This window comes from Emydura macquarii, unplaced genomic scaffold (assembly GCF_026122565.2).
Source record: "Emydura macquarii macquarii isolate MOO-44397 ecotype Brisbane River unplaced genomic scaffold, CSIRO-AGI_Emac_v2 contig_2676, whole genome shotgun sequence".
In the NCBI taxonomy this organism is placed as follows: domain Eukaryota; kingdom Metazoa; phylum Chordata; order Testudines; family Chelidae; genus Emydura; species Emydura macquarii.
This window is the reverse complement of record NW_027132813.1, coordinates 8,511,774-8,539,144: the sequence shown is the minus strand read 5'-3', so window position 1 is coordinate 8,539,144 and position 27,371 is coordinate 8,511,774. Positions and strand designations below refer to the sequence as shown.

At 43.0% G+C, this 27,371-nt stretch overlaps 1 protein-coding gene and 1 long non-coding RNA gene across 2 annotated transcripts in view; both read left to right on the top strand.

The window, feature by feature from the left end:
* Window positions 1–1,572: 1,572 nt before the first annotated feature.
* LOC137164487 (uncharacterized) lies at window positions 1,573–14,516 on the top strand. Its single transcript, XR_010923050.1, has 4 exons — window positions 1,573–1,763; window positions 5,314–5,446; window positions 13,868–13,971; window positions 14,409–14,516. It is a non-coding gene; the product is annotated as an uncharacterized lncRNA (long non-coding RNA).
* Window positions 14,517–20,933: 6,417 nt separating this feature from the next.
* The window catches only part of LOC137164185 (calpain-14-like), a 31,821-nt gene continuing 25,383 nt past the window's right edge, over window positions 20,934–27,371 (top strand). Inside the window, exons 1-6 of the mRNA XM_067564821.1 lie at window positions 20,934–21,170; window positions 23,013–23,082; window positions 24,185–24,303; window positions 24,901–25,037; window positions 25,518–25,692; window positions 26,273–26,338. Coding sequence (XP_067420922.1) covers window positions 20,934–21,170; window positions 23,013–23,082; window positions 24,185–24,303; window positions 24,901–25,037; window positions 25,518–25,692; window positions 26,273–26,338 — 804 coding nt within the window. The remainder of the gene's footprint in view (window positions 21,171–23,012; window positions 23,083–24,184; window positions 24,304–24,900; window positions 25,038–25,517; window positions 25,693–26,272; window positions 26,339–27,371) is intronic.

The following is a 27,371-nucleotide window of genomic DNA, read 5'->3' as shown; positions in this document are numbered from 1 at the left end:
ACGGGCAGGCTGAGGCTGAGCAGGGAAGCACCATGTTTGGAGGAGGAGCTGGCTCTGCCCCTGCTCAGGATTTGCTGCAGGGGCTGGGAATGGAGAGGTTGCAAGCCGGAATGAAGGACAAAGGCATCCCTGGGGCGGGAGAGGAGCAGCGCACAGCGCCCTCTAGAGGGGGACGCGGGGATCTCCATGAACAGATCACACACACACACACACACAGCCTATTGATTGAAAAATACCTGGTTTTCATTTTTAATTTTCAGTGTCCTCATTGGAAACCAATATTACACTCGGGGTTTAAAAGAGAAGGGGCAGGTTTTCAGCTGGCGTACATTGGCATAGCTCATTGTCTGCAATGGTGCTATGCTGAGGTATGCCAGGTTAGGACCTGGACCATAACGTACGTGTATTATAGTGCTTTTCATCCCAAATAATCTAGAATGATAGCTCCACCATCTATCTATCTATCTATGTGTGAGAGACAGTTAGAAAATAGGGTTTATAATGTAAACTGCATCATCCGAACAGCAGCCCTGTGAATCATTGTGATCTCTGATACTGCCCCCAAAATGTATTTCAATTCTCATGTAGGAATGACCTCTGGGGTCGAGAGGGTAGTTCAGTCTCCAAGGCCTGTTCGGGCTCTGGTGACTCCACAGAGCGTGCCAGCAAAGGGAGCTTGTATTGTGAATTCCATTTTTATTTGTGTCAGCAATCGCTACGGCAGCGCTCCCTGATCTGCTTTATGTTTGCATTGGCACCACACCTGCCAACTGAGTGGTATAGTCCACTAGCATTTTAGCACTTCTGTTAGCAAACCTATTATTTTTCTTTAATTATGTGTAGCATTACAGTAAGTATATAACCAAGCAATTAAATTATGAACTATATTAATCCAGCCTGTCTAGCATATACTATACACGAGGCTGGCATGGTACAAGAAAACCAGGGAAATTATTTTCAAACTAGCGTGCCTAGAGGTAGGTACCTAGTACCACATTGGGCACATTTAAAAAAGGGGTCTGATTTCCAGAGGTGCCAAGCAACCCTTCTCCCACTGAAGTCACTTTGAAGCATTACAGATCCTCAAGCACCTCCTGAAAAGCAGGCCTTTTTATTTAGATGCCTAAATTTAGAGTGAGGTGTCCAACTTTGAATATTTAAATCTATAGTCTTACAGAAATAACTAAATACTATTTAGCAGGACACTTAATTTTAGTTGGCCCATAATCTGAGTAACTTTTCCTCTTTAAATGTTTTTAATGCAAAACCTCAATAAAACCTCAGTACTAGCAGCCCAGGACAGCAAAAACATCGGTGTGTGCCCATACAATAAACAACACTACAATACCAAACCAGTGTGCACCTCTGATAAAGGGAAGAAAAGCATTTGGTCACTGTGGTGGGGTAACTGCTCCACACCAGCAGAGAAGGGGTTAACAGAGCCCTGAGGAGGCTGCACGGAAAGCAGCCAATAGGAGAGGGACTGCAAAGCGACCGCCAATCAGGGCTCAGCAGGCCCATATAAGAAGAGCTTTTGCACAGAGCAGACAGACATAGCCTGAAGCCCTAAGAGAGAAGGCTGTGTCTCCTACAGCCTGAGGGGTCTGTAGCATCTGAAGCAGAGCTACTGTTGGTAGGGACCAGAGAAGCACCTGGCAGGCTGCTGAGAGTGGGTAGTGGCTGGCCCTATGGATGAGTGAAGAAGGTGGTAGGGCTTGGGGAAAGTGGCCCAGGGCGACAGCTGCAGGAAAGAGAAACTTGAGGTGCATCAAAAGGCTGTGATCCACAGAATCCCTGGGCTGGGGCCTGGAGTACTAAGTGGGCTTGGGTTCCCCCCCACTTGCCACTGGGAAGTGGTAGGATAAGTCACTGCAGGTGCCACTGAGGGAGTGGCAGGATGAGAGACTTCTGTCTGCTACTGGGAAAGTGGCAGACTACTGAGGAGCCAAACCTCCTCTGGAATGGGGGAACACAGATTGTGACTCAGCCAGACGTCTGAGTGAGGTATGGGATGCTGTGGTTCTGGACAGCTGTGGGAAATGCTACAGGCCAACTGTGGCAAGAGAGTGATGGGGTGCAAACTGCAGGTGTGGGCATTGGCCTGGAGCTAATCCCCAGATGACCAGCAGGAGGCACCAGTCCAGCAGTGAGTCCAGTGCCCTGTTACAGTCACAAAACATTTTGTTCTCACAGAGGGAAATTCCTGCCCAATTGAAGTCAATGGGAGATCTGCCATTACTTCAGTAGAGGCAGGGTTTCATTCACAGTATTTCAGAATCTCCAGTTTTGTTCCTGGCTAGAACTGGGCACAACTTGGTCCTGATTAATGGTGGTGATCCCATTGACCTCAACAGCAGAGGGGTGGATAAAGTGCATATTCAGCAAAAATGAGAAATAACAGGGAAAGTGAAGGAGCATTTTCAAGCTTGTTTGAACCACAGAAAAGATTCCGTTTGAATTTTGGCCAACAATTTGTGGTATTTCTTCTTTAGCCACGCTCTGATGTCATTACATCTGTGCACAGGTTCAGAGATTATGTAAGCTCAAATTCTACCCTTGTATTTGCCATGGTCTCTCTTTAAATACTCCTGTGACAAGTAGTTTTTATCAACCTTCCCATTCAATTTTAATCAACAGTAACTCAATTGTTGTATATCCTATAATGGCAGAATCTGTTCCATGCTGTTTAACAGCCTGCTATATTGCTGAAGATCTTAAGCAGTGCAACATATTAAGCATGTTCAGCTCCAATTTTTTTTCATGGGACTTGAGTGTACTTTGCAGGATGCAGTCCTGAAAATGGAAATAATTTGTTCAGAGGAGCTAGTTTTTCTTTGATTGTAAATTGTTTCAAAAGGGGAAGAAAATGTGCACCTTGATAAATGAGGGATTTAATTATTTACTGCACAAAATCACATTCGTGTCTCCACCAGTTGTAACCTGGAAATTTGATTAGAAAAGACAAATCCAACTAGATTTTGAGCAGCCTGATTCTCCTTTCATGTAAGCCAGTATAAATATGAAGTTGCTCCATGGAAGTGTTGGAGTTCAATTTGTGTGAAATCCAGTGTAAATCAGAGTAGAATCAGGCTGGCAGGGGACAAGGATTAGAAATGTCAAGAGATTCTGCTATTGCTCCAGTGATTATGCAGTTTATCAGAGGAACAAAATTTCTCTACCCCTGCAAAACTCCAAGTTTCAATAATATTTAGTACTAATCCACTAGAAGTCAGAGAGCTAATTTTGCAATGTCTTTTTAAACATTGAACCTTTCTAGAGAACCTGGATTATTGTTTATTTCTATAATGGTTGTGCTAAAATCATCCAAACATATGAAAAGAGACAATTGCTGCCCTGACACGTTCACAAGCTAAGTAGACAAGACAAGCAAATTAGCAGTCGTCTCCATTTGTTTCTGTGAGAATTAGGATGTCATGATAACTGAGGAAAGATGTTGGCAATTCCTGCCCAAACCTGCCCCTATTGCACAAGCTTTCCCACATTGCCTCAGCAGTGTGGCTGAATGCTGAGCTGGAGAGACTTCTCTGTAGGGAGAAGAGGGTATTTCAGTGTCCATAGTCATTCTAGCCAAAACTTTTCTGCTGTAACACCATCAGCCCATCTTGATTATGGTTGTGCTTTTGGGACAAAGCACAGTGATTCCTAGGAACTCTTTCCCCAAATGGCTTCTGACAGGTTCGTACTTCAGTGAGTTCCTCTGCTGAGTCCTTTGCCAAGAAAGCTGCAAGGAGGTATTTTTGGAAAAGCTTCCAGCAAGTCAGAGGCTCTGGCACCATCCCAGCAGATGCTGGATGGTCCATATAACACTCTGTGGTGAAGAGAATCCCTCAGCCAAAGTAAAGCTAAATTCAAGAATCCCTTCACCAGATTTGTTTAGCAAAAACAGATCCAACTCTGCATGAAAGGCAATTGACTTATCTGCTGATGCCAGGGCTGCATTTGCCCCTCTGTGTCTGTCATATGATAAAACAACAAACACTCCTTGCATTGAATAAGAATTAACAAGTTAGGGATAATAGGATCTTCTGCCTCTGAAATATGGTTTTCCTTTCCTAGCAATCTCCAGTGAAGAGGCACTCTTGGATGCCAAATGCAGTGTCTGAGCCACAGTGCTAGTGTTTACTTCTAGCTCACAAAGTAAAAGAGATTTCAGAGGCAACTTCTTGTGAATGTGGGGTCATTTTAAAGATCGGGGGTGAAATTCTGCCCCACTGAAATCAGTGTAATCTTGGTTCATTGACATTATTCACTTGCTTTTGTTATATCTATCTTTTGTGAAGAATATAAAAGATCTAAATCTCCCTGAGGGCTAGTTCCATTATATCTTGGCTACTAAATATTTGATAATAGATAGGGGATTTTTCCCCCTGTTGATTAAGCATTTTGTCATGTCTGGTAGCTTCCATTCTCTGATCTGACTTATTTGTATTTCTTTCAGTTGATTTCCCAGACTAGCCTGGAAGTTGGATAGTTCAGAATCCAAGGGGTGATTTATCTGTTCTGCAAGTGTTATCTTGTATTTCCTGCAGAAAGTCAAGGTTCTTACTCCAGCTTTTTCACTAGTTATTAGAGATGGTTCAAAAGTAAAATTAAAACAAACAACTTTAAAGCACCTTCTTCTCAACTGAAAACTTTTGCAAAGCCATGTTGATCGGAATTTTCCATTTTCAAAAATGTTTGTACTTTTTTTTTTCTCTAAAAATTTTTTTGAAAATGGATAATTCTGAAGAAATCAACATGGCTTTGCAAACATTTTCTGTTCTGTTAGAAAGGCCCAATTTCATTTCCTAGTTGTGTCTCTACAGTTCTTGACTAGTATACTTGCAAGGCCATTCTAGTATCTCCCCAACTAGTTTTGAGTGGCTGGATCCTTCTGCTTTACAGTCTAGCTTCGTGATTTCCTTGCTTTTCACAAGCTAAGCCAAAGTCAACCGGATTGGTCCTTGGATTGGAGACAACCAATGGAAACCTAAATTCAGAGATTGTAAAGCAGAAAGGGACCACTGTGATCATCTAGTCTGACCTCCTTTTATAGCACAGGCCATAGGATTTCCCTGAATTAATTCTTATTTGAACTCAAATGTATATTTCAGAAAAATATCCAATCGTTATTTAAAAATTTCCAGTGATGGAGAATGACTGTTAACAGTGAGAATAATTAACCATTAAATCACTTTGTTTTATCTTATTTCCAGTCTGAATTTGTCTAGTTTCATCTTCCAGCCCTTGAATCTCGTTACACCTTTGCTAGAATGAAGACTCTATTTTCAATTTTTTGTTTCCTATTTACAGACCTATAAATGGTGATCAAAACACCCCTCAATCTCTTCATTAAGCTAGATGATGTAGAACGTGGTGTTGATGATCAGAAGTACCGAATCTATGCTCCATGATGATTGTACTAGGTGACACACTGCTTCCGGAGGTACTGTCTTTCTAATGAGATATAAAACTAAGGTCACAGAATCAGAAGATTAGGGTTGGAAGGGACCTCAGGAGATCATCTAGTCCAGTCTCCTGCTCAAAGCAGAACCAACCCCAACTAAATCATCCCAGCCAGGGGATTTGTCAAGCTGCACCTAAAAAACCTCTAAGGATGGAGATTCCACCACCTCAGTAGGTAACCCATTCCAGTGCTTCACCACCCTCCTAATGGAAAAAGATTTTCCTAATATCCAACCTAGACTCCCCCACTGCAACTTGAGACCGTTCCTCCTTGTTCTGTCATCTACTACCATTGAGAACAGCCTAGCTCCATCCTCCCTGGAACTGCCCCTTAAGGTAGTTAAGATCCCTCCTCAATCTTCTCTTCTGCAGACTAAACAAGCCTAGTTCCCTCAGCCTTTCCTCATAAGTCATGTGCTCCAGCTCCCTTAATCATTTTTGTTGCCCTCCGCTGGACTCTCTCCAATTTGTCCACATCCTTTCTGTAATGGAGGGCCCAAAACTGGACACAATACTCCAGATGTGGCCTCACCAATGCCGAATAGAAGGGAATAATCACTTCCCTCGATCTGCTGGCAATGCTCTTACTAATGCAGCCCAATATGCCATTAGCCGCTTTGGCAATAAGGGCATGCTGTTGACTTGTATCTAGTTTCTTGTTCACTGTAACCCCCAGGTCCTTTTCTGCAGAACTGCTCCCCAGCTCATCAGTCCCCAGTCTGTAGCTGTGCATGGGAGTCTTCCATCCTAAGTGCAGGACTTTACACTTGTCCTTGCTGAACTCATCAGGTTTTTTCGGCCCAATCCTCCAATTTGTCTAGGTTACTCTGTATTCTATCCCTGCCCTCTAGTGTATCTACCACTTCCTCCCTTCCGCCGCCCTCCCTCCCCCCCCCTTCCCCCCGGCTTAGTGTCGTCTGCAAACTTGCTGAGGGTGCAATCCACCCCATCCTCCAGATCATTAATGAAGTTGTTGAACAAAACCGGCCCCAGCACTAGGTCCTCCCCACCGGTAACATTATAGAACCCATTGAACTGCTTATAAAAAAGAGGTCTTCATGTCTTTTTATTAAATTCTGGTATTACATCTTACCAATTTAAATTCCCCTTGTAGTTTCAAATGGATATTGTTTTCTTTGTTTCTGGCCTACACCTGTTACTTAGTATTGATGTTAAATAACTACAAGACTCTACTCCAGAAGTGGATATTTTTAGTGCTGAGTGAAGTGACCGTTATTTGTATATATCCTTTGTCTGTCCCACAGGGACACAATGAAGCTTAATTTCTAATATCTATGAGTTTGTTGGATTAAAAAATGCTAGAAAAGTACCAATTATTTGATATAACAGCCAATAGTGCTATCTTAATAGTACAGATGTTCAATAATGGCTACAATGTTTCGGTGACTGTTATCAGTCCAGTTACATTTTTTTCAGATAGGTGGACATATCATTCCTTGGGAGATAAAGCACACTAGGACTCAAGCGTTTGGCATTTTATCCCTGAATCTGCCATGAAATTTATTGAGACCTCATGCAAGTCATTTAACATGTATCTAAGTTTCTCCATAAAACAGGGACAACACTTCACGGGCGATATCAGTGTATTATGCTGCTTTTAGTGAAGGCAGCTACAACTGTTTGCTGAATTAAGGGCAACAAATGCTAAGTATAATATGTGTAGTTCCAAGAACTAAGTTGATGATACTGGGGAGGCAGCATGGTCTAGTGGATAGAATTTGAGACTGGGAATTAGGAGACATGTTCTATTCTTGGCTCTGTCACTGACCTGCTTGTGTGACCTTGGGCAATTCACTTCACAGCTCTATGCCTCAGTTTCCCCTCCCAGCATTTGTGTGTTTAGATCATAAATTCATCAGGGCAGGGACTGACTCTCGCTGTGTCTGTACAGCACCTAGCACAATGTGTCTCTGATTTCTAATGGGCCCGTAGGTGCTTTACATAATACAAATAGTAATATTTTATTCAAAAAGCTCTACCCAAACACTTCCTCACCTTCCTGGAAGTGGTATCAGTAAAAAAAAAAAAAAGCCTGTTTTCTTTCCCTCTTTCTGAGCAGTGGAGGGGCTTGAAGAAATACTGCTTGTCCAAGCAATTTGGTTTAGCCTGCTCTAAAACTGACCAGGTAAATACAGCTGCTTTATAAAACAACATGAGCCTTTGTGAAATATCTGTAACTCTTATTGATGCCTCTCTTTAAATATCTAGTGCATTTCACATTGTGCAGTCATGTTATTTTAATAGTGCAGCATTTTTAAGGAGAACCCTATCGGGCTTCTATGACAGTTTATCACGTTAAGAAGTGGCTAAGAAATGTCTGGAACTAAAGTTAAGGTATAGAATGGCAAAAAATGCCAAAATTTTTATTAACAAGGTTATTATGGCTAAGTGGATCCAATGTAGAGCTGGACAGGAACTGGAATTTCCATTTTTCAGGATATTCAGTGATTTGCAGTGTTTAGTTTTGTTCTGAATTGGAACAAAGAAAGAATTTGGAAATTTCCCACCACATTTAAAAAATTGTTTTGTCATTTGAAATATTTCTTTTCAATCAAATCAAAATGTTTTACTTTGATTTTGATTTTTGTCTTTTTAAAGACATTTTTATAATACAAAATACACCCTTAAAAACAAATTATTGACACACAATATCAAAATGTTCCATTCCAAAAATGTTAAATGGAAACATTAAGATGTTATGAAAATGCTTTTTTCAATTTTTTTTCAAAACAAAATTTCATTGACAGACACACTTCCCATGGAAACATTCAGTTTCAACAAAACAGTATTTTCCAGTGGAAAGACAACCTGTTCAAAAGTTTTCAACCAGCTCTACCTCCAAGCTTTGTTCTGCACTATGAAACAGTCTGCCTCTAATGAGCCATATGCTCTCTTCAAATGTACATTGTCCCCAATATCTGTGATGCTGATGAAAGCGATGCTATTAAGGGAGCTTCTATATATTTTAAAAATGGAAAACCAGAAAACAACTTCATTAAGTTATGTATGTTCATTTTCTGCCCAGTCTTAACTAACCACAAGAGAGAGTCTAGTTAAAAATGCACGGAAAAACAAATTAAAATGACTAGTCTTCCAAATATAACATTATGTACATATTTATAGAACCTTAAGATAACATTACCTGCCTAGTGCAGCTCAGTTTGATCTACTTCACTAGTATCTTGAACTGTAGTCAAGACATGAAATATGCCTTTTGCAGTTTGTGTCTGTCAGACCTTTTACAATCTTCCAAATGGGGAGAATGACTTTTCTAATAGCAGCATATGACATGTTTACAATGTAGAAGATTTGGTTGAGTTATGCTTATCAGTTATGCTTACTGAACTGTTTCCAATCCTGCAACTGTCTGTATGCCATGAATTGCAGGATGGGGGCTAAAACTTTTGTTGTGAAAGTTAAGCAAACTTTCAACTATAGCTGAGAAGTAGTCATACACTTATGAAAGGAGCTTTATATTAACCACTAAACTGTGCTAATCAAAGATGTCACAGGCCAAACAATAAAAAATAAAAGGCACATCCTCCACTTTTATGAACAAAAAGTTCCCCAGTTCAGGGTCTTTATTTCAGCAAAATGAGCCCACAGCCTCACATTTTTTTTTCTTTCAGACATTTTTCAGTGTGTCTGCCCCCGAGTCTTGACAAAAGGTTAAAAATAAAATTGACTGACTTGCTAACTCCATCCAAGAAAGAGACTGTCTATCTGTTTTCATGGTCACTCAAAGTCTCTCCACCTTGTGGAAAGTGGAACTGGCTGAAAAATTAAAGCAGGGGAAAAATGATAAATGTCAGAATAATTTTTGTTTCATTTTCCCACCTATTAACTGAAGAATTTAATCCAGTTTTTATTTATTGTTAATCTCTTTTTAAATAAGACCTTTTCAGATGTGACTGTTGGTTAGATTAGTCATGGTGAGAAATTATATCAAACATTTAAAAATATTTTTAAAAGTCTTATTTTGAAAAAGGAAAACCACTTTAAAAAACTGAAGTTTCGAAAACAAAATGACAATTTTTCATGGAAAAGTCAATGTTGAGAACAGGGCAATTTTCAATAAAATGGTTTGACCAGCGCTAATGGAAAGGTTACCATTTATATATTCCCCTTTTTTTCCACTGTGTCTTGCCAGAAGCCAACGTAACCTGCTAGTCAAGACACGTGTCTCTGATACAGAGAGGATATCCGTCTATCACAGCGGCCAGCTACTGAGGCTGGCTTTTCAGTTCAAGCTTTAGCAGCTTGTGCTTTTAGCTCTGGAGGTCCCCAGTTCCATCTTTTCTGTCAGTCTAGATGGGGGCCATTACATAAATGGAGCAACCATCTAGGTTTGCTAGTAAGATACTACTCGGCCTGATTGTGACGAACACCGTCTTCCTCCAGAAAGACTGGCTCAAGACCACATGGAGGCATCCAAGGTCAGAGCACTGGCACCTCCTGGACTACATCGTTGTGCAAGGCAGAGACCTGAGAGACGTGCTTGTCACGAGGGCCATGAAGGGATCTGAAGATTGTTGGACAGACCACCGACTTGTGCATTCAGTGATGAACATCCGCCTGGCACCAAAAGACCCAGAAGGCTGCCCAGAGACATCTGAATGTCGCAGCCCTGAAGACCTGGGACAGTGGGAGGAGTTCCAGGCCCAGTTGCACAGTGCATTGGAGCAAGTCCCTACCGCTGATGATGCCTCTATCCAGGCATACTGGGAGCAACTCAAGTCCACTGTCCAAGACGCCTGCGCCTGGGCTATTGGGTTTGCATCGTGACAGAACCAGGACTGGTTCTAAACCAATGACACTCCGATCCATGATCTCCTTGAGTGGAAGCGAGCAGCATTTATTGCCTGGCAAAGTCATCCACAAACCCAGCGAAAGACAGCAGTATACCACCAGCTGAAGGCTGAGGTCCAGCGATGCATCCGCCACATGACGAACAATTGGTGGGTGGAGAAGGCGCACGAGATCCAGGGCTATGCTGACCAACACGACATGCGTAACTTCTTCCAGGTTACCACGACAATCTACGGACCCTGCTCCATCGGACAAACCTCTTCCAATCACAGGATGGCTCCCAGATTCTCTAGGACACTGCCACCATCCGTCAGCGTTAGAAAGAGCATTTTGAACTCCTCCTCAACTGGGAGTCCACCATGTTGGAAGAGACACTCCAAGCTATCCTGCAGCACCCTGTGGAGGATTCCCTTTGCGATCCACCAACTATTGGAGAGCTGAAGTGGGCCATCCAACAGATGAAAACCAACAAAGCCTGCAGGCCAGATAGTATACCCACAGAGGTCTACAATGCTGGCAGCTTCCGGCTCATGTTAAGATTTCATCAGCTCATCCTCCATCACTGTGAAGAAGAGGACATCCCTGAAGATCTCAAGAAAGTGACCATCATAACCATCTACAAGGGGGAAAAATCTCCCTGTTGGAACTACAGGGGGATTTCTCTCCTGTTCATCACAGGTAATACCCTAGCCTGCATCTTCCTTAACCGCCTTCATCCTGTCACTGAGGAGATCCTTCTGGGAACCTAGTGCGGCTTCCGACCACCCCAGGATACTATGGACATAGTTTTCGTTGCCAGGCAGATCCAGGAAAAATGTTGGGAGCAAAATCAAGAACTGTTCCTCACCTTCATTGACCTGATCAAGGCGTTCGATTCCTTAAATCGTGAAGCTCTGTGGATCATCCTCCAACACTTTGGTTACCTGCTGAAGTTTGTCACCATGCTGAGACTTCTGCATGATGATATGATCACCACTGTCCTGAGTAGATGATCTGAAACAGACGCCTTTTGCATCCAAAGTGGGGTCAAACAAGGTTGCGTGATCGCCCCCACCTTGTTCACCATCTATCTGACCATCATTCACCTCATTCAAGACGATCTACCACCCAGTGTCGTATCCAGTATTGACTGGACAGGAAGCTCTTCAATCTTGGTTGCTTCCGGGGAAAAAATGAAACTCACCACCAAGGACAGCCACAACCTTCAGTTGGTGGAAGATTGCTGCATGGTGGCTCATTCTGCACCAGACATGCAAGCAATGCTAGATCTCTAACACTTCATATAAGAGACTTGGCCTGTCCTTGAATGTCGCCAAGACAAAGGTCCTCCATCAACCTCCTCCAGGCCAGCTGAACATCCCTCGTGCCTTCCACATAGACGGGGAGGCTCTGGAGTATGTGGAACATTTTCTGTATCTCGGTAGTCACCATCGATGACAGCCTGTTGGGAGAGAAGTCCAGCACTGGGTCAACTGCGCCAGTGCCACCACCACCAAGCTGCGACAACGTGTCTTTGAAAACAGATCTTCAGAAGTCAACAAAAGTCCTGGTTTATAAGGCTGTCGTGTTGACTACCCGCCCCCCGCACTGCAGTGAAATGTGGCATCAGAAGACAGTCCAGGTTAAGACCCTTGAGATCTTCCATATGCAGTGCTTGCATTGAATCGTGGGACCGCTGGACCAGCGCGAGTGTCCTCCCTGAAGCTGTGTCCACCAACATTGAAGCCTTGCTCTTGAGAAATCAACTCCGATGGATGGGCCACTGTGTCTGGATGCCTGAGAACCGCCTCCTTCACCAGGTTCTCTTTTCCCAGATCTGTTTGCCTACACTCAAAGGGTGGCCAAAGGAAATGATACAAAGACATGCTTAAGGTTGCCCTCAGGTGCGGAGGTATTGACATCAACAACTGGGAGGAGCAAGCTGCTGACCACTCAGTGTAGCGCCACCTTGTTCATCAAGGTGCATGCCACTTCGAGGCCCAATGACTTGATACCATGGTGGAACAGCAGCAGCAGAGGAAGGAGTAGGAAACCAACACAGGGCTGTGAATCCCACTCCCCCGTGCAAAAATATGCCCCCACTGCCTAGGAACATGTGCATCCAGAATCGGGGTCCTCAGTCATCTGAAGACCCACCAAGCCTGATAGGCATCATCCTCGTTTCCGAGGGACTGCCGATGATGAGTTGGTGTGAAGAAGGGTGGTGGAAGCAGGGCCTTAGTTTTCTTAATCCTATAACACCCACATTCTGTAAAATAGGAGGTGAGTTTTTAGGTGCAACAACATTGTAGAGATTTGACTTATTTCCCTTAAGGTCATGTCGATACAGTGTTGATGACACACTGTTTTAGGGTTTTGTGTTTTGCCCACTTCCTTATTGTATTGGAAGGTGTGTCTTCTGCTGATATCATCTGGGGTCATGGTAAGGTTAGCCTGGCATCTTCCTTGAAAACAAATGGTGACTCAGTCAGTCCCGTAAGTTCATGGCAATTTGTTTCTTTTCCAGGAGGCATGAGGGAGGAATATATTCTGACAAAACCCAGTTCCTATCAGGATAGTCACTGAGGCATTGAGGCCTATTCATTACTAAGCATTAGTGCTTAATGAAAAGTGTCAGAGTTCAGGTAGCATGGGTTCAAAATGAGCAGGGGCTAAATGGGAGGTGAGGATAATAGGGTTCCCCAATGTTAAACCAGTGATTAATGTAATAGATATGGGAAGGAGAGTTTCCCTTTTTGCATTTTTACTACTGAACCAAACCTCTCAATATCCCAGTGTTGCTATGTCGGATATAGACAACCCAAAAAGAAATTATCCACTAAGCCCCCTCACTTCCTCTCTCTCTCTATTACAGCTAAAAAATCTCCCTCCCACTCTCCCTTTCTCTATTGCCCTCATCTCCTCTTCACTTTCATTCCACCTCCAGATACTTTCTGCCTTCATTATTCCCAAATGCCCCTTTACCCTTTCTCTGTTCACCGCTCCACCCTTCCGCTATCTCACTCCATTGTTTCATGTGTTCCTGCATCCTCCTTGCTTCAGGTGGAAGAGGTTTCTAGACAGTTCCAGCAGCCCCTTCCCCAGAGTATGGGCCCCTCTCTCTGCTGGTGGCAGGATGTATAAGTAGGTAGGCCTGGTCCAGGTGTGGAAGAGTCAGAGGAGCACTAATAGGCAGGAAGGTCAAGGTCTGAATGAACCATTGGTCTTGGAGGTGGCCCCGGTTGCAGTACATTAGCAGGTGGGGCAATGTGGAGGAAGCTTGCTGCTTGTGCTGTCTGCTTTTTCTTCACATCTCTCAAGCCAAGACCTTTGTAAAGCACCAAGGAAATGCTGAACAACCTATTTTCTCTTGCAAAGATTGTCCTCTCTGGCTTGGAATTAATAGTGCATTTTATACAATCAAATTGTATATTCAAATGATTGTATAGTCATATTATGAATAATTCAATTATAAATGTTTTTTTAAAATCGAGCAATAAAAAGACTGGTCAGATGAGATGGTTTAATATTTGTAAAGAGACATCTTGTAACTGTGATAATCTCAGCCAGCTTCTACTGGATTGGTTTGCAGGAGATTTCTACTGGAGTAGCTATCTAGGCTACCAATATGAACCTTGGCTACCATGATACGCTGGATACATGTACTGCAGCATGTGGATGGGTAACTGTTAACTGGTAAAGTCAAGGTTGTGTAGTTGGCAAACAAAGCTAGATGGCCTCTTCCTGCTTCTTAATATCACTTGTATTATGGTGGCGAAACCCCATCTGGGACTGAGGCCCCATTGTGCTAGCCACTCTACATACACAAGTATGAGGCAGTCCCTGCCTCAGAGAGCTTACAATCTGAATAGAGGAAGTAAGGTATTAACCTCTTTTTACATGTGGATGACTGAGGCATACTGACATAAGTTACTTGCCAAAGATCATACAGGGAGTTTGTAGGAGAGTCAAATCTCCTGAGCTCCAGTCCACAAAACCATCCCTTTTTTAGCCACAAGACCATCCTTTCTGTCTATGAAGCTAACAGGATTTGACCATAGCTATTGAATAATTTTGATCATTTGTATGGTGGTAGCAGAAAATCATATCCCTGGAATTTTCCTTTTTTTCAGAAATTGCACTTGTCTTTGTCATTGATGTGACACAATTCAAAACACCTGTACAGGCGCAATCCACTCTGAGCTGGATTGCCCTCCTGAAAACAGAAATCTAACATATATATTTGCATGGAGTCAAATAAATCCATTCATTATGCATTATCAGTGGTGTGTGAACAGTTTCGTCTTTGTGATTTGAGTAGAAAAACAACTAAGCAAACAAGGAAGCTGCCTTCCATTTTAAACAATGATGTGTCCATTCCTTGTAAAAGTGATGGACTGACGTGTTCTTTCACATCCACCAGTGGAACCAGGGCGTTGCTTCCTGGGTACTTCTCCAGAAAATGCCTAGCATTGCTCAATACCATGAAACCTGTTTTCTTTCCCCTCTCTCTTATGCTTGATAGGTGGGAACTAAGTGTCAGATTTGCATACAGGATACACCACATGCATATATATAAAAACAGGGGCCGTTAGAGCATTATGACCAGTGGAATATTATTGTTTCTTGTGAGGAAGCAAAGCCCTTGGAAGAAGGTAGGACATTTAAATTGTAAGTGATAGTGGTTTGTTGCTGAAGTGCATAGGCTGTCTGGTGAATGCATGTGTTTGAGGATTAGGATTTTCTAAATGGAGGAGAGGAGTGCAGCTGTGCTGCTGCAGTTACTTTTCATTTATCGTGCTTGGATGAAGTTCTTCTATCAGCTCAAAGGGCTGTATTTGCAACATGTTGCAACTAGCTGTACTGAACACAGACGCTGCTCCTGTTCTTTGCTCTTTAACAGCTGATGGGAAAGGAAGATGTCAGGGTATTTTCATATCCAGTCGTTTCAAACAGGAGAACTGGTGCAGTCAATGGTAGATTAACAACCAGATCGACTGGATCAAATGATGTGGGTTCCACACATCAAAGGCTCTTGTCCACCAAATTCCTGGGCATGGGGGTGGGTTGACTAATCTAGATTGGTGCAGACTACCATTCCAAGATAGAGAGCTATGCATTTTTGGGACAATTTAGGCTACATTTGGCCATAATCTATACTGCAGAGATTGGAAGGTGCTATTGACTAAATTGGAATTGTATGTGATCAGCACCTCTGATAATCAGGACACCTGTTAAAGTGCCTAACTGGATTTAGGTGCTTAACTTTGAGCACTAAAGACCAGATCTTCTGCAAGTGTAAACTGCTTATTTTCATGAATTTCAATGGGACTCTGGTGGCATCTGAGGATCTGAATGATGATTTGAAAATTTCAGCGAAGATGCTTAAAAGTTGCTGTCTGAAAGGCTGAGATTTTTCACAACTGTGCAGGCAGTTCAGCCATGCATCTTTCCTTAAGATCAATGGAAGCTGTCTGGCCAAATGCCTGCCACTGCTTTGAAAATCTTGACATCGACAGATGGAGCTCTTAAGCCTTTAGGGCAATGGTTTAAGCACAGAGAATTTGGTTAAGTCTTTAACCTTGAGGTGCTATAGCTCACTCAACCAAACAAAATTCAGTGGTTCTTTCCCAAATAATGTTTTGCTAGAATTATTTAAAAATAATGGGAACCAGCATTGGAGTTTTGGTACCAAAATACCCATCCATGTGTTTAATCAAAAATTGGATGTTGTGCCTGTAGAGCTGTCGTCATAATGCATTATTATGCACTAGCAAGTTTTAACAATGCCTAGGAAATGTTTATATATAACCGAGCAGCATTGTGAGGTTTCTAGATTGACTAACTGGTGTTAGTTTCAACAGCTAACATTCTGCTATGATGAATGACCAGTTATAAAAGATAGGGCATCTACTGTTCTGTCCACTAAATTCACCTCTTACCACAGAGACATTTGTTACACCCCTAATCACTATAGCCATCTTATCTACCCTACACAGTTTTGTCAACAAAAGGCAGCTTTTTCTGTTGACAAAGCACTGGAGGTGTACACACTCCAATGCTTCTCCCGCTGACAGAACTCTCCTGCTTTGCTGACAAAATATAACCATCTTGACAAGAGGCGCATCGCCACAAAAAGCTAAGTTAGCTCAACAAAGTGACAATGTGTTCCTTAGGTCACCATAACTGGTCAAGTATCTCCTGGCCTCCAGGAGATAGTCACGATGGGCATGATAGGCTGTTTTGAACTTCACTGCCCTGCATCCAGCCACACAAGCATGAGCCCCTTTCCTTTCAAAGCCCCAGGAAGTTTTGAAATTGCTCAGCCTGGAGAGCTGACCTAGTGAACCAGCTGAGCACGTGGGCTTCCGCAGCAAACTCATTCCTGTCTGGACTACAGGAGAGGAGGTGGATCTCCTTGGTCTGCAGGAGAAGAGGCTGTGGGAGAACTCGCAGGGAATCATAGAATGAAAACACTAACACAGAATCCTGCTCTCCCTGGCACTAGGACGTAGTGGCAGGCAGGCAGCTGCTGAGGGAGAGTGGGGGATGGACTGGGAAAGAGACTCCTGCTGTGCTGTGCAGAGCCCGGGAGGCAGGTCAGGGCTGATGTGGAGGGTGTCCCTCTCTCCTTCCCCCTACCATGGCGCTGGTTGCCATATGGTGACAATAGGGAAAATGGGACAGCAGGTGAGAGCTAGCCCAAGCCCTTCCTCCTCTCACATGCGGGGCTGGTGTGTGGTCACCCAATCACTACCTCCCTCTCCATGCGCGGGGCTGGTGTCATTGCTCGCTCAAAGCCTGCATGCCCCCCACCTGAGCCCTGCCTCCCCCGCTGCACAGAGCTGACATTTTCACTTGTCCCCCCATGTTTCTCTGCACCCCACTTTTTTTTTTTTACAAACGTGGGCATTTGTTCTGTTTGCTCTGGTGGCAAGCGCAAATGGGACAAATGCCCACTTTCGCCAAAAAAAAGTTGGGCCGGCCAGCACAGGGCTTAATAAAGGGACTGTCCGGGCCAAGATGGGATGTATGATCACCATAGGTCTCCACTGAGTTGGGGTGGGGGGACAAGGGGACACCAGCTGTCTGGGCACCAGATTCTGCCTTAGGCTTGGTTGCTTCTGGCTGCTCTCTGAAGAAGTGTTCAGGCTGGGGCATGCTATGCTTAAAGAGACAGCACGCAGACACACTCACTCTCACCCAACCTACACACTCCCTCCCCCCACACACTTCCCAACACACACACACTTCTGTGGGCTTCTTGCGTTAGTGTTCAGCAATGTCACTTTGGGCATATTACTGAGTGCTACTTTAAAAAGTGATTTAAAATGTGTTACTTTTGGGGCACACACAGCTATCATTACAAGGTTCATAACACAGTGCAAACAGTGCCAGGCTCAGCGCACACTAGCAACACACATTGCCCTTCAAAATAGCCCCTTGTTGAATTCCTCTTATAGCCTTGTGTTCATAATGCACAGCACAGTCCTGAAGCGCAGTGTAGGATCCATGCTTTCTGACACAGATGGCTAGGTCACAGATTACCAGGGCAGTTGAAAAGTAGCTGGCAATCTAATAGGATGCCCATGGAATGATGGGATTGTGAAACCTGCATCACGTGACACTGTATCTACCCACATACCGCATTGCAAAGCCTTCCTAAAGCACCCTACGGGATAGCTACCTATGGTGCACTGCTCTCTGTGTCGATGCAAGAGCTGCTATTGTGGATGCGCTCCACCGACACAAGGAGTGTAGTGTGGTCATGCAACAGCAGTTTAATTACAGCGGTGGCTGTATGTCAGTATAACTTAAGTTGAATTCACTTTGTAGCGTAGACATAGCCTTAGGTGCAGATCGTCAGCCAGTGTAAATCAGTGTAGCTCCATTGACTTCAGTGGAGGCAGGCTGATTTACATCAGCTGAGGATCTGGCCCCTGAAAAAAACCTGCTCCAGGCTTTGCTGGGATAAGTGCACTCACAGGTCAAAGACGAAAAGAGAGGCTTTCAGAGACTTACTGTAGACTCTAACTGCTTTTACTACATGCAAAAGATTTTCCCGTGGGTTGTGGAGACTCTTATATCCAGTCCCTGGCACCATGGCAGTTTGAGCATCTAACAGTGTGAGAAAGATCAGACAAGGTCACATACTGCTAATCTATCGTGCAGTGGTTTAAGTCAGATGACAAACTGCTTCCAGTAATAAACATATCACAGGGAGATACGAAAGGATCTCCCCACACTTCTCATTCACAGCTTCCAGTTAAAGCACTTACCCTATTCACAGCTTCCCGTTAAAGCAATTATACACGGCTGCTTTTCCTTAGAAATTGCACTTAATGAAAAGGAAGACACATACCACACTCTGCCCCCAGTACAGCAGGTGGCATAAGTACTGTATGCCTAGACACAAGTTCAGTAACATTACTGACAGGCATACACTCAAGCTTCCATATATACTGTACTTTGCACAGCTAGACCCTTTTCCGAGGCTTTGAACCTGTTGGGAAAGAAGAAGATTAAAATGTAGCCATCTGAGTAATAATTGCCCATGACATAAGTAATGATGTGTTGCATTACTTTGAACTTGCATGACATCTTTCATCCAAAGATCTCAAAGCAATTTGACAAAGATTTTCAGAATTTGATACCTACAATTAGACTCCTAGGGGAAAATTTTCAAAGACACCTCAAGTATTTAGGAACAAAATGTCACTGACTTTCAGTGAGTCCCACTGGAGTCACTAGGAGCTGCTAGCTCAGCATGTTTGAAAATTAGGCCATTTATTTAGGCACCTAAATATGGATCTAGGAGTCTAATTTTAGGCACCCCTTTTTTGGATGTCTTAGCTTTTGTAATTAATAAACTTAAAAACATGCCTGTAACGTGTGAGTATTTTACAAATTTGATTAATTGGTAAACTGAGGCACAGAGAAGTGAAGGGCTAAAATGACTTAATCTGGCATTGTGGGTGCTCTGAACATCTGAAAATCAGATCTCCACGTGCCAGCTCCTCAACTGGGGTAAATTAGCATCGCTCCACTGAAGTCAATGGCTGGTAATCATGACACAGTAAAAAAAATCCATAATAGTTGAACAGAGAGGACTCTCTTATTTTACCTCAGCCCCATTTGCACCAGTCACACAAACTTCAGCCTTTGGGTCACATTCTCCGCCCTAGCCTTTGTGTTAAAACTCCAGGCTATGCCAGTGGGAGCTCTGTATGTGGAATGAAGGTTGAATACAGCACTTTGGTTAGCTTTTGAATTTTGAGGCACTATCAATGGGGAAAGCAGCTGAACTAGAGTTCTTTGATGAGAGCAACATTTCAGCCTGGAACCTTTGATTCCAAGTGAGTACAGTTTCTGTGACACAATGAAATTTAGTTTTGCAGAGTATGTGCTGCAGAAAAGCCTCGCAAATATTCACCCTCTCATTAATACCTGTAAGCCACTTTTGTTTTTTCAAGACTAATTCATTTTTCAGTCTATACTGTAATAACATAACCAGGGCCTCTTGGGAACTTCCTGGTTATCACTAAAATGGGCACCTGGGCTGTGTGGAAATTCACAGTCAGCAGGGATAGAACTCATCCTTTTACTCCATGCACAGGGGTCTCTGTCTCTTGAGCTAAAAGATGATGTCTGTTAGCTTTTACCGTGCTTGCTAAAGGAAATCAAATAAGCGTGTGGCACAAAAAATACATACAAGATCATTTTTAACATTTGTGATGTGGGTCACAGCACCTAAGAGAAGAGGAGAAATTCCTGTCTTGACTTGAATGTACACTGAAGAGAAACCTCAGTGTGATCTCAATAGTGGATGTGTGGCATTCAGCAGGGTGGAATGCATGTTAGAATAAGAGAATTTACCATCCAACAAAACACAGTTGGAACAGGGAAAGAACACAGCAGGTGAAATCCAAAAGCAGATTATGAGTAATGGCTTTCTGGTTTCTCCATCTGTTGGTACTATTTGGTTTGTTGTCGTACAGTTAATGGTTCTTGTGTAAGCGGACATATAACATTGCTGGCTATCAATCTTAAATGTTAGCATGGAACAACGTACTCCTAGGTCTTCATTTAGTTATGCCACCAGTGATGGGCATTTTGTTAGTAATGTCTGTGTGACTTCAGGTGACTTTAGAATGAAGATGTCACTAAGATTGCAGTGTGATAGGAAAAGGTCTTAGAAGAGATTTAGAATAGTCTACTGTGCCGGGGAGTAATATGGGGAGAGACTCAGAATATCCTTGTGTTGTTTAAAACTAGTTATCAAGGTCTTGCATATAAGACCCAATTCAATGTCCATTGAAGTCCATGAGAATCCTTCCTCTGACTTCACTGTGTGTTGGATCAGGTCTACAGAGCTGAAGCCTCAGATACCACAGTGATGGGTGCTATGTTCAAACCTATGCTAGACAGATGGTAAGACACCCACTCTGCTTTTGAGATTCATCCCTTCCTGCTAGTTATTCTTCAAAAATGAAAAAACCAGTCAATACTAAACTTACTTGTTACAATTACTTTAACAGCCAGGAACACTACTGAAGGAGACACTTTTCCACACAAGGAAGATCAAGAGAGTCCTCCAGCATTGTACAGGGACAAGATCCCTACAGTATCATTAATTGGGATTTTTTCCTACCACCACTATGCCTCTGCTCTCATTCCTGAGACCAAGGAAATCAAAGCCACAGGTGCCTTTGTGTAGAGGGACCTTTAAAAAGCCCAACGAACTTCTTCATCAGAACTACGAGACCTTGTTGCAGACGTGCTTGAAGAATAAATGCCTGTTCAAGGATGAGAACTTCCCAGCTGACCTTAGTTCTATTGGAATGGGATCATTGCTACAGAAACTGCCCCCAAAGCTACAGTGGAAGAGGCCACATGTAAGTGATGTTCAGTGAATGGTTCTTATGTGAGGGATTGTTTAAGATGTATAGCCATTAATGGTCCATGTTAGCATGGAACAACCTACTAATAGGCTTTTGTAAGAGGGTGGCTTGCCCTTGGGCTGGAGAGCCTGGTTACTGAATGAGTCCCACCCGAGGGGAATCAGGCAACTTCCTATAAAGAGGAGAAAGTGGCTACAGTAAGGGGAAAACTCGGGAGGTTGTAGTGAGACTGCTGAGAGTCTCCTGCAGGGAAGAACCTGGGATAAGGTGAATTGCTTCAGCTAGGGAGAGCTAAGGCGGGAAGGACTTTGACCAGACCAGAGGAGTTTGGGCTGTACCCAGCTGAAACCTGAAGGGAAGACCGCTGTGTTTAGTTTTGAATTTCAAGTAATAAATCAGGGGGGCTGGTGTGATTTTACTGGGAAAACCCTATGAGCTCTGAGACCCTCCCACTTTGCAGGGTCCTAGTGGCCAGGCACCAGCCCAAGGCCAAATGTCTACACTGCAGTTGAACAGCTCATAGCCCAAGCCCTGGAGTCCATGTCAGCTGGCACAGGCCAGCTAAGGGTTTTTAATTGCAGCATAGACAATCCCTGTGACTGCTAGCCTAAGTACAGGCCAACCAATTTCTTCTGGGGATAAGGGTTAGTATCTAATTACTGTAACTGTCTTTTGGGTGCTTGGCATTTCTCTGCCACCCCTGACAGGGAAAGCGACAGCGTGAAAATTAAATTGAGCAATTTGTGGATCATAATAGTGAAAAAGAAGTTTGACATTTACTTGATTAAATTGATCCCAGAGGCATTTGAGAGTAAAAATATGTCTTCTTTCTGAACTATTACTCACAGAGCTGTTCCGGCCACTGAAAGTTCTTCCGCAGCCATCAGTTAGTTTTTTCTCATAGCAGTTGAAGACCTGACAGCCTCTGTTGTGAATTACATCATTGGAATCCTTGAGTTAATACATTAAGACTCAGTACTAAGAGTAAAAGAATGAGCAGTTTTCTAGAATTCCAAGACAAGAAACTATGTTAAAGTTAAGGATGAATATACGTGTCAATAACCCAAGAGTGAAAACCCTTATAGGGATTGTTTTAATTGTCCCCAAATCAGGCTTTTCAAACTCAGGAAATTCAAAGTTAAAGCTACACCTAAAAGAAATCCAAACATGTAAAGGTAATAAATGCATAGTTATTGAACCAATCTCAACTCTGCTGTATTTATACTATAAGGGGAACAAAGGGAGAAAAAAATCCCTAATGCATCTTTAAAAATCAGTTTACTCTGGAACCACAAACAATGCCTCAGTGATAATTGTATAGCCATTTCATGGCATCAGAACCGGGCCTGATATGTGACTTACTCAGCAACAGGAGCATTCCTCTCAGGAACAGAGTTGGGTAAAATTTTTTAGCAAGAAACATTTTTTTCATGACAAATGCATATTTGGCAATACTGAAATTTTGTTTTTTTCAGTTTGAAATGACTTCTGGTTTAGCAGTTTCCATTCATTTTATTTTTAAAAAAGTTCAGAAACATTTACAAATCATTCAAAGTGAGACAAAATGTTTGATTAACCCAGAAGGATTTTTTTTCTGACTTTTTGAAATTGCCACCAAAGCAAAAAATCCATGATTTGCTCAGGTCTAGTCAGGAAGGAGTGAGGTGACTTCCCTATACCATCTGCTAGACACATAGAGACCTCCAGAAGCAAAGAGGTTGAATGTCAGATAGACCTTTGACTCCTAACAAACTCACTTCATTAGCTCTGGTTTTGTAGGACCACTACAGTGATTTGACATTATTTCTGTCTCTTTCTTGGTCTTTTACCTTCCAGGAGCTGCATAAAACTCCAATATTTTATACTGCAAACACAAAATGGCTTGATCTCTGTCAAGGATTAGTAGGTAAGGCTACTTTCTCCTTTGTATATACACACGTACAAAGAGCAATTTGAACTGTGTAAGACTGCATATAAAGGGTGTTGATTTCAATATAATTCCAGCTCTGCATAATATGGATTAGGTAATTGTTTAATTTGCTCAACAAACAAGCTAGTGTTGCAGGCTAAGATCTCCAGAGGTGAGAAGTGTCCCAACTAAATTGAAAGTTCCACTGTATTGCATTAACATGACTTTTATGAATGATGGTGCTGGAATATGAACTGATCTTGTCTTCATACTTGTCTATAAAGTATAAAGTACTTATAAATAAATATACTACATAAATGATAACAACAAAAACTTCATCACTGTGCCCAGTCACTAGAGCACGTAATGTATTTTATATCACATAGGCAACAGAAAGGCCTGTGACTAATGCAATGTGTGCATGAAGTCACAAAGCAGGCAGTGTGTCAGCCTTGCCTTGAATCTGTTATAAAGTCGGAGAAAGAAGGGTGGGTAAATTAGTGAAGGTGTGTGAAGAACTGTCCTCTTCTTAATAGTAGTGTCGTCTAGTGGTTAGAGCAGAACTGCCAAGTTCTATTCTCAGCTCCACCACTGACTTACTGGTTGGACAAGTAATATTTGTACATCAATTTACCTAGGTTAAAAGGGTAACAGATGTTCTTAGGCTTAATTACATTTGTGAGGTGCTTTAAGGTCCTCAGACACAAGGTATAATAAGCGCAGAGCATTATTGTTAGAGCTGCTCAGGAAATGATTTTTTCCCTGTGCAAATTATCAAGTTCTCAGAGAAAAATCCCAAAGGTTTTGGTGTTTTGGCAAGTCTGGTTGTTGAAAACCTGAATATTTTCACTGAAAACTTCTTGTGTGAAATTCCAAATGAATTTGTACTCTATTCCAAATTAAAAGCCTGTGAGAGGACAATTAAAACAATAAACCTGTATTGACATAATAAAACACAAATGTAGCTCATCCCCATTTTTTGGTGTAGTTATAACTTAAAAGCATCTAATCCGCTGCCTTCTCCAAAAATATTTTTCAGTGACAGCAATAATTCTGTCTTGATTCCAACCAAGTGTATTTACTCATTCTTTTGACATAGAAAACTGCTGGTTCCTGGCTGCCTTGGAAGCGCTGACATTGCACCGAGACATCTTGGCTGTTGTCGTGCCGCAAAACCAAAACTTTGACAGGAAGTATGCTGGTATTTTCCATTTCCGGGTGAGTGTTCTTCTCTATAGCACTGGAGGACCTCAAAAATCGTGCATTGCACTTGATAGTGCTGTGACAAAGATCATGCTCTTGGATATGCCACATGCAATTCCTATTGCCCTCAAGGAGAGCTGTGAATAGGTATCTCAAGTCAGTAAGTGGGATGTTCTCTCAACCCCTCTTTAAATGAAGTGACACACTCAGAGAATCAAAATAAAGTCACCCCTCTTGGTGAATATAAAAAGCTTATCCTCAAGCCTTGGCTGCCCTTATGGTTACTTTACTCTGGCCTAAATCTTCCCCAGTCCAACGTGCCTCCCATCTTGGCTGCCCTCAGGATCCGTCTGTTCCAGACCTTTACATACTTGGTCTCTCCTTTAGCCTGAGAGCTACTCCCTCCTCTATTATTCCTGGGTGGGGTAAAGAGCTAGCTGCATTCATGAGTCAGCAGAACCCACTGAACACAATAGAGTCATCACCCACTAACAGGTTACATGTTATTTTGACACCCTGGTACAGCCCATAGCTAATATATGGGTCCTTTTCTATTGCGGAAGGGAAGGTTACTTCCCAGTGAAATATTTACTCATTCCTATCCTCTTACAGTTTTGGCACTTTGGCGAATGGGTTGATGTGGTAGTAGACGACCGACTGCCAGTCAACGAGGCTGGTCAGCTGGTTTTTCTCTCTTCCGTTTGTAAGAATCTCTTCTGGGGAGCCCTTTTGGAGAAGGCATATGCCAAGTAAGTGGATCGTCATGCTTTATACAGATAATCTCTGTCTACATTGTTGCCTACTTCAGGTGCAGTTCTTTCTCTCTAACAAATAGGTCTTGTAGAATTTGTCATATCTGGAACATTGTGTGTGGCTCGGATCTCCCTACTTTAACAACTAAAAGCTACCACCATGATAATTAGCACCCTTGTAGAGGAGTCAAAGAATGAATGGTCATGGGGACAGAAATGCCCTCTCATCTTGGAGAAGGTTCTTCTAGAGCAGGGCTAAAATCATTGGTGGGGAGGGGAAGTTTGCATTGCCACTGCAAACACTGTACTTATTCTGTGACTCAATGTAGGACTATAGTCCACAATTTGTAAAAATGACTGGTGATTTGGTTTTGCAAGCCCATCCTGGGATTTGTCCTTCTCTAATATCACTTCATCCCTATTATCTATGTTTGTACAACAAATAAACAACAGCTAAATTGATATATTTCTTGCTAGGCTCTATGGCTCCTATGAAGATCTGCAGATTGGACAAGTGTCGGAAGCATTGGTGGATTTTACAGGCGGAGTTAATACAACCATAAAGCTGGCAGAGGCTCCTCCTGATCTGTGGAATATACTGACAAGAGCAACCTATAGCAGATCTCTCATGGGTTGCCAGACGCATTTAGGGGTGAGGCTCAGTCTGATGGCAAATGGATGGATAGACCATCACCAGCAACATCTTCCCTCAGAATATTTCCCTCCACAAAGCTGAGCAGTAGTTTTTTTTACAGATCTCTCTCATTTTTTATAGTTGCCATCCCTGTGGTATCTGAGATGATATATATTATGTGTTTCAAATTCTTTATTTAAAAATCACAGATTTCTTTTGAAGTTTTGCGTGTTTTCTAAACTGCCCTTGGTGTTCCACATTTTTCTCAATCAGAGATAGGTCTGGGTTTTGGGGTGGGTAGAGGAGTTGAACTGCAAACCTACATCTGAAAATTGTAAATGGCCCTTATCCTTGTACCGGGCTAAACTAAAACCCCAATTCTAGATGCCCTGCAGACTACAAGGCATTGGGAGCCCAGATCAGAATTTTGCAGCAGAAGCCAGTCTGTAGTTACAGTGGGCCAAATTCCATCTCCATGTACACAAGCATAGCTCTCATTGACTCCACTGGGAGCAGCATTCACAGAACTGGGCTCAGTTGTTGCTTTGTTAATATATTTATTGCTGCTTTTTTCTCTTTTTTTATTTCCTGTATGCAGACAGCAAGGGTCCTAGAGAATGGGTTGGTGGCTGGCCATGCCTACACAGTCACTGGTATTAGAAAGGTAAGGACAACATTGGTTTCTAGCTCCAAACAGGTCTCTAATGCCAGCAGTCTGTGTTGCAGCCTTTGGTCAGACCATGAGTAGGCTGTGTGCTGTGTTGGGGAGCCTCACATGCCACCGTCCACTCCCTTTTAAGTGATGTCAGAGTGGCTTGAAAATGACGAGTGCTTCAGACAGGTTTCCTTTCAAGACTGCATTCTAACAGCATGAATAAAAGATACTGCCTCGCCCACAAAGTAAATCTAAGGCTGTAATTGACTGGTAGGCTGTGCTGACGGTATAACCTACAAGAGCACGCTGAGCAGAGTTATCTAAATTCCTTTTGCTTTAAAGGGAAAGGGGCTGGCCTATTTGAATTCTGGACAAAAGACCTAAGCCCACCTAGGACAAAAGGCCCATCCACTCAACTGAGGGAGGGGCCACAGAGCCCAGAAACCACCTGAATGCATGGGATAGAAAATGAAAACCAGGAACAGGAGTGTGCGGGCAGAGATTTAAAATGAAAAAACGGGATGGGGACACAGAGCACAGAACCCCAGTCAGTGCCCACTGCTTCATTAAAGAGTCTGAAGAGGCAGTGGACAATACCCAGAGGAACTCTGCCCAGATACACATGAGCCAGGTACAGGAATGGGTTCCACAATTGCTGAGCATTTTCCCATCAAGCTTCCTCCTCTTTCCTGATTGGGACAGGGGCGGTCAGGCATTGGAATAGGAGTCAGAAGCCAGGTGGCAGGCCAAGTCAGGATGCCAGGATATCAGTGCTGGTGACTGTTAACAGGTCACTGGGTGGTAGGTGGTGACTGAACAGGTCACTGGCTCTGGCTCCTGAGGGACCTGTGGACTGGGGCTTGAGACCCACAGCACCTGACATCCTTCTGGATTGATGGCTTCCTGGCCAGCACCAGGAGAAGATTGCCAAGGAGGCTCTGTGACTTTGTAGGCCACAGGCATGGAGTGCATAAAGGGACAGATGTGGGAAAAGTGCAGCCAGAACCTCAGGAAGAAGTGTTGCAGCCTGATGCATTGTGGG